This window comes from Armigeres subalbatus, chromosome 3, assembly GCF_024139115.2.
Source record: "Armigeres subalbatus isolate Guangzhou_Male chromosome 3, GZ_Asu_2, whole genome shotgun sequence".
Lineage (NCBI taxonomy): Eukaryota > Metazoa > Arthropoda > Insecta > Diptera > Culicidae > Armigeres > Armigeres subalbatus.
In genome coordinates this window covers 181,187,093-181,194,861 of record NC_085141.1, presented here as the reverse complement: position 1 = coordinate 181,194,861, position 7,769 = coordinate 181,187,093, and the positions used below count along the sequence as shown (strand labels likewise).

Genomic DNA, 7,769 nt, shown 5'->3' with positions numbered 1-7,769 from the left:
TTGAAGATACGTTTCCATCGAATTATCTAATTTTTACATAAGTTGTTTTAAAATAACAACCATTGATGTACAGTATCCCCCCGCTTATCCGGACCTCGCTAGTCCGACGACTCGTTAGTCCGGATCTTGCTAATTCGGAATTTTCCGGATTAAAAAGTATCAACTCCCATTTAAACACATTATGCTGTCAGTTTTTAAATTTGTGCTGTGATTTTGTTTTTGTTCATTTGTATGGATTTGACAGTCGGATTAACGAGAGAAACCCCGATAGTCCGGCCATACATTTGTCGGATCAGCGGGGGTATACTGTAATTGAGTTAAAGTTTTAATATGCCTTAGCAGGCGCCAGATTGTAGAAACGAAATCTATTGCTGAAAACACAAACAATTTTTTTTCAGAAATCTGAAAAAAGTAAAACCTGGAAAAAAATATCTCCGAAGTTTTTTACCGTTTGGAAAATTCATAAATAAAAGCGAGAAAACTATGACATGGTTACTACTCATTATACTATACACAACTCTATAAAGCAATATTACAAAAGAAACTGTTATCAGATCGGTCTTAATTGCGCTATTAGTGTAATGTTCTGATTTATGTAATCAAATAATTAAATTTATTTAAAAAATCTCAATCATAAAAAATTCAAAATTAGAATCTTAATCACATAAAAAGAAGCAGTATCAAATTTGCAGAGTGGAGACTTAGCACGATACCAACCCTGTTATTGAAGTATGCAAGATATTGCATGCAAGTTTCATGAATTCATGAAAGATGATAATATGCAGTGTTGTAAGCACGGTCCATTTTAACGTTGAATCAAAGCACTGATTGACCAAAAGTCAATCACAAATCATAAAAAAAATTATTTGTAATTTGTAAAAGCCCAATTCATTAGATAATTTGATGCTTAAACCGAAGGAGAAGTTTATTTGTGGAATATTTTATATCTCTATATGGATTCCATGTACAGATGGGAATGACTTGCTATTCACGACTTTAAGTCTTTGGAGTTTTCGGAATAATTAAAACTTGAGGCAAATAGTTTACAACTGTTTTTTTATTTTGATTATAATATACGTTTTCTACATTATACGTCCATAAAATAACAACATGCATTTTCAAGTAACATTTTATCTAAAACTAAACTATATGCAGCCCTTTCTACCTCATGTAAACAATACGTAAAGCTTTGTCTTCGCCGATGTAGGTATCTAATTGTTTTACGTTTTGCCTATTATTGTTCTTATTTGTCAAAATAATCAACCTGATGCGGTGATCAAGCGAACGTCTATATACTAATTTAAGTTGTATTTTTGGATTTTAACTCGTATAAAGTAGTCTCGAAATCCTGATATTTACTTCACAACAAATACAAAATTCTAGTCAAATTAATGGTAGAAACTATTTCGTTCTCAAATGGTAAAAAAGTTTAGTAAAAAGGCCTACTAAAAATAAATACTGGGTAAATAAATAATTGATTTGCACTAGTTCTACACATATTGAAACCGATCTAGACGTTTAAAACAGCATGCTTCTTGTAAGCAATCGGTTGCATGATAGGGTAAACTGGGGTAAAATGCACCCCCGGGGCAAAACGACCTTTTGGCATTTTTGGCAGTGTTTCAGACATATTTCCAAGAATGTTTAATGCTAGATTCGTAGTTCGAGATCCGAACTACATGTGCTGTAGTTAATACTCTCAAAAAATTGCCGAAAATGTCCTTAAAAACGTCAAAGGGTCGTTTTGCCCCGAGGGTGCATATTACCCCAGTTTCCCCTACCAATCACAGCCAGGCTGCCGTCACGAAGTGGTGCCAGGAGGTGCGTATTGCCGCCGGTAGCCACAATTGTTTGCGTAGGAATATGCAACGGAATGTCAAATATGGGCTTCAATCTAAAGGAGAAACGATTCCACTGTAAAACAAATCTGAACGATAATTTGTATCCCATCTTACCCATATAACCGACTCATCGTGAGGTCGCCAGCATCATCGGATACGACTAGATAATCGGACGCAGTGGTCAAACCGGTGACCCTGCCGGAAACGTACTTGGAACCTAAATTAATACCATTAATACTGAAAACATGGACTGAGTGAGAGGTGTCATCCAGTGCGGAGAATGCGATGTGGCCTATGAAAAAATTGGGAGAGTGAGATTCGACAAATGTTTGACTTGCAAGGAAAATTTTACCTTGATAGGAAAGAGTGATAAACGAAATCTGTATGTTTGAACCCGTACAGCCTACAGGGTTTATTGTCCTTACAAATTGACCTTCTTTTACCGTATACACGTTTACTGTACCGTCCTGTAACAAAATACGTTTACGTTAAATGCTTTATATGGTACAGTGGGGGTGGGTAAATGGGGTAAGTGAAAAAACAACGCAAATTTTCCAATGATGAAGCATAGAATTGATCCATTTCACTTCACAAACATACATGGCCATTAAATCAATGCGTTGAATGAGTAAAGTATGAAATAATGAACCATTTCAATAAACGAGAGTAAAGTTTTATAACCTGTCAAGTTTATCTTTTGCACAAGTTTGCACAATAAGGCCGTTATTACGCATTGCAAGAAACATTTGGAATCCTGGAAAATTCAAAGCGCCTTCAATGAATATTTTCCGGGCTAATGATCGAAGACAGCTAATGCAAAGTTGTCGACGTTTTATTTATATTTATATTTATGACATTTCTATATTTCATTCAATCTGAAGAAAAATAAGGACAAGGGGCACGGTATACAGAAAACAAGGTAGGCTCGTTAGAAAAATGACACTTCGAATGTGACGCATATTTTATCGCCACATGTTGGAGTACAAAAGTAAGCATGCTGTGACCGTAGAGCATCGTCTCGGTCCAGCTTGTGCGAAGATAGCAGTGACATCACATGTTTACATTCAAACTGATTGTTTACATACGTGATGAGCCTGCCTTGTTTTTTGTATGCCGTGGACAAGGGGTATGCCCAAGAGTCTCAACAACCCCTCCCTTAGCCACTGTGAGCTGTGGAACTTGTCTAGGTTGTGGTGGGGTCTAGACAGAGGGTTCTGGTAAAAGCTGCATGTATCAGCAGCAGGACCTACCGTTTGCCGCTCGAAGCACACTGACCCAAATCATGGTGGAGTCTTAACAGACCCGTCACGACGGCCTCCCGGCGAGACAAGACATATACCCAAACTCAATAAGCCACCGATAACACCAATCATTATCAACAAAATGAGTGTTTTAGGACGTGAAACTTCATGACATTCTTCTTAATTTGAAAGATATGTCTTCGATTAACTGGCTTTAGTACTGAGCCACTACATATTAGGAACCAGTTCTACATTTCCATTTCCAAATTTTTCTTTTTCTCCGTAACACAAATATTTAAGATGGAAGGCCTGAAAATCCGACTGCTGCATACTTATCAATAAATTGAGATAATATATGTCTGTATGTATGTATTCACTGTGTATGTAAAAAAAAACATAAAAATTACTTAAATCGATTCGCTTACAAAAGAAGATGTATTCTACGGAGGATCTTCTTTCAGTGTTTCTCTTGGAAAATAAGCCTAATAGGTCAACGCGTTCAAAAATGATGTTCAAAATATTATAATTTCATGAAGTGTTACACCATACAGTATAGAAAAATCACATTTTGGCGCTTATTCATCCGATTTACTCGCAACAAGTTTTATACGGCAGAGATTTTAGCATGGAATACAAATCAACGTGAATGGTGGGACACATCCACCTATCAGTGCTCTTTTTGACTTTTCGTATAAGGAATTACCTCGAATCATACATTTTTTCAAATGGCTCTAACTTAGAAATGTGCAAACATGCGTAAACATTCTCGGCGCTCCCTGAAAGATCTGATGGTACTCTGAAACGTGATACATGTAAAGTAGCGGCGACATGCGGCGCAAAAGACTTTTTTCATAGTCAAATTCGTCGATTTTTCAGACAGTTACGATTATAAAATCAGTACACTTTGTGACTTTTAAACTAACGGCATATATGATAAATAATTAAAATCAAAAAGAACTCACCAACGATCCCGATGCGACGATATCCAGTTCCGTCATTATGGAAACACACGAAACAGGCCCATCATGGCCATACAGCGTATGCATCGGTTTGGGCGTGAGGTTATTGGTCAGATGAACTACGTTGGCACTTCCCACGACGTTTCCTGCCAGATTTTGATTCAATGCCGCCGTGTTTGGTTGAAGATTTGACGCACCGGAGGCGCCACTTGCGTTGCCATTGCTGATCGACCATATGATACAGGTGCAGTCCTTGGAACCGGTCACCAGATATGAACCGCAACTGTCCAATGCTACACATGTTACTACATCTAGGAAGGGTGGCGGAATGGTAATAACATATATTAATTTGCACACACAAGGCCGCATAACAGGGCTTACCGAAATGATGGATCGCCGATGCGACTACTTTTCCCCGTGCCATATTGAACATACGAACTGAATTGTCCCAGATGCCACCGGCATACAAATATTTGCCATCGACGCTAACAGCGAATAGATTCGAATTCAAATTTATCGAAGGATGGAATGGGCCGATTAGTTTCTTGCGGTTTCTATGAAATTGAACGAAACAAAAATATTATTATGTAAATTAAGTACCATTGGAATTGATATGCAGGGCAGTTATTGCTTACTTCAGATTGGATGTGGTGGCATCGATTTCAAGCAAAAATCCTTTCTCTTTGTCGAATGACATCCAGCTGTGGCAGCCGAGGATACCATTTTTCGTAACAGAAATCAACATGTCCGGGCTGGTTTGCAAAAATGAGCGAGGAGGACTACGCGGCGTGCTGAGATAGATGACTGGATCTTTGTCTGTGGATAGCTCACAATTAATAGAATTGACTCGATCGAGGATCAGCGTCAGGTCGGGTTTCTTGAGTTCCAGTTTCAACAGCTTCAATGTCAATTCGTCCTGGGAAAGTCGTTTGGGGTGATGTTCTCTTAGTAGTTGCGACGGAGTTTGACCGAAATTGTTAATCATGCCTTCCACTGCTTCTCGTTCAACGGAATTGGAAATTTTATCGAGGTCAACTGCTCCCTCGTACGAGCAGTAATAGAACACATTCAACGCTTCGACAGCTTTAGGCCCCTTCTGTTTGCACCCAAATATTAGGTCGATCCAGTGGTGAAGATTTTGCGATACGTACTCAGATTCCAACGCTCGCCGATGGATCGCAATGAAATCTTCCGCAGATTTTGCCCATGGAGGTAGCACAACGTCATTCACTCGTTCTTTTGTTTGTTGCAGTATTCCTAGGTCGAATTGATTCATGTTCTTCAAGAACTCCGGGAAGTAGAAAAACTCAGGAATTAATTCCTTGACGTCGTTAGGATTGTCCATCAACAGCTTCCAGGTTTGCGGGATGGAGTGGAACTGTCTATCAGCGACATCAAATCGACCACTTTGCAGTTCTATGTGTAAGGATGTGAATGGTTCCACCCTGAGGAGGTAGTGCAGAACTCCCGCGGAGTTCGAGTAATGAGTACCGTAATGGAACTTTGGTATCATCCCGGAAGGATCTTCAAAGCTCTCATATTTATTCCTAACTTCAATCTCATTTTTCGGATTGACCACGCCAATCGGTTTGCTCAGATCCCTAAACGACTTTGGATCATTAAGATCCAAAATGTCGCTTGTATAGTCCGCCAAAATCCAGGGAAATACCGGATACTGACTCAGATCATTATAGGAACGACCTGCGATTGTATTGAGGTGCATCAGATACTCAAAATTTGATATTTCTTTATTCACCCACTTTTGGGTCAACCCTGACGATCGGAGCAGCTCCGCTGGAGATCGGCCCGACCCATACAGTATGCTTGGAGGTTGCAGACTGAGAATTTTAGTAAATATTTTGTTTCGCGTTTTGGTGGTAAAATTGAGAAAATAACTTGTTTGATCTATCAGAAACATTTCCAAAGCACTTCGGCGAAGGTTGAACTTCCGCAGGTGAAGCTCTTTTAATTGACTGATTGGAAATTTGAAATCATGACGTTGACCGTCTTCACGTATGGCACTAATTTCGGAAAACACTATCTGGCTGGTGGTCAGATCGAGCCTTCCTTTGACCCTAGTCATTAGGGTTATTAACTCACATTCTTGCGATATGACTATTTTCTCCTTTCCGGATGTTTCGGGGCTGTAAACCACCAAATCACACGTTATTCATTGTATCTAAAAATGACAGATTTATACTCACACTTGGGGTTCCACATTGTTGCGCATTTCTTCCTCGAGAAGAAGAATGTCCTCATCGACACCTTCATCGCCGAGAGCGGCGGAAGCAATCGATGAACTCAATTCTGCGGACAGACGTTGACTCTGGGAGGTGCTGGTCGTATTGTCGCGCATATTGGAAGCAGCGGTATGGGAATCGTGGTACAGATCGGGCTCCAACTTGAGTCGCATGCGGACGCTGTTCTCATGGTGAGACAAACGCCAGTAATCTTCATCAGAGGGTCTGTAAGTAGTAAAAAAAATGATAGATTAATACTAAAACACCTGCGTAACGCATATAAAGTGAAATTATAAACACTTCCGAAGGAAGGGTTAAAAAATTAAATGAAAGAATAAATGTAATTCCAACGTATTGATAGTATTGACAGGGCAGTATGTAACCTACTAAAAATAGTATTATAATAATAACGCTTGAATAAAGAGGATGACGGGGCCATCCAGAAATCCCCTTCCCCTATGACCACGAGGGTTTTTGACGTAGGACTTGCGTCTTTCTTTAGTATACTGGCTGTCATTGTAATTTCCTAAGAAAATTGTATAAAATTCTAAAAGAGAGGGGAAATTGTTTGCATAAAATTCCAAATGAAAATGTTTCAAATTTCTGAAGAAAATTATTTATAATTTCCGCCGAAATTTCTCTGGAACTTCTAGGTATAAGAATTTTTTTTATTCGGAATTTTAAAAAAAATCTGAGGGGACTTGACAGGAAATTCTTTGGAGTTAACGCGGAAAATTGTTCTAAGTGTGGATTTCAACAAGAAATTCTTTGGATTTCAACGGGAAACTGTTCAGAATTTCTAGAATCTAAGGAAGTTTCTCAGTAAATTTTTCGGAACATCCATGAAAACTTTTTTGGATATGTATTTAATTTTTATGAGAAATTCTTCAGAATTTCAGACGAAATAAATAAGTTTTCAAGGAAAACTGTTCGGAATTTCTACGGGATTTTTTTCGAAATAAATGAATTTCTTTGTATTATTCATAAGAAATTCTTTGCGAATTCCAAGGGAAATTGTTCAAAAAGGGGTAGAGTAATTGGAGCAATTGGGCGCCTAACACAATAAGCGGAAAGTCATCTAGCCGAATTCTATTTGGTAAGACGCGTAAGTGAAAAGTGAAAAGAGCGAAGTAAGAAATGAGATTTGAGAAATGTAGAATGGGAAGTGAAGTGTGAGAAGTCTCACTTTTAACTTCAACACATCTCTCATCCAACTTCTTCTCAATTATTACTTCTCAATCCTGATTTCTCACTTCTCACAGTTAGAAGTAAGAATGAGAAGTGAGAAGTGAAAAGTAACAAGTGAAAAAGAGAACAGTATTCAGTTTGTATTTCTTATTTCCCATTTAAATTACAACTAATCACTTTCTTTTACAATGGGTCTTCCTCTCGAACGACCATTTTGGCCAGACGGCATTTTCAGTCAATTGACCTGGATACTCTGAATGTTTGAAGTTGTGCGTAACGGTATATATCCGCTCATATCGC

General features: G+C 38.6%; 1 protein-coding gene across 2 annotated transcripts in view; it reads right to left on the bottom strand.

The window, feature by feature from the left end:
* Positions 1-1,039: 1,039 nt before the first annotated feature.
* LOC134225368 (neurobeachin-like protein 1) overlaps positions 1,040-7,769 on the bottom strand; it is a 215,212-nt gene continuing 208,482 nt past the window's right edge. For both annotated transcript variants that reach the window (XM_062705381.1, XM_062705382.1), the window contains 8 exons: positions 6,246-6,506; positions 4,677-6,185; positions 4,423-4,595; positions 4,045-4,352; positions 2,194-2,308; positions 1,956-2,133; positions 1,781-1,894; positions 1,040-1,559 (listed from right to left, as the gene is read on the bottom strand). In XM_062705381.1, coding sequence (XP_062561365.1) covers positions 1,511-1,559; positions 1,781-1,894; positions 1,956-2,133; positions 2,194-2,308; positions 4,045-4,352; positions 4,423-4,595; positions 4,677-6,185; positions 6,246-6,506 — 2,707 coding nt within the window. In that variant the 3' untranslated portion in view covers positions 1,040-1,510. The remainder of the gene's footprint in view (positions 1,560-1,780; positions 1,895-1,955; positions 2,134-2,193; positions 2,309-4,044; positions 4,353-4,422; positions 4,596-4,676; positions 6,186-6,245; positions 6,507-7,769) is intronic.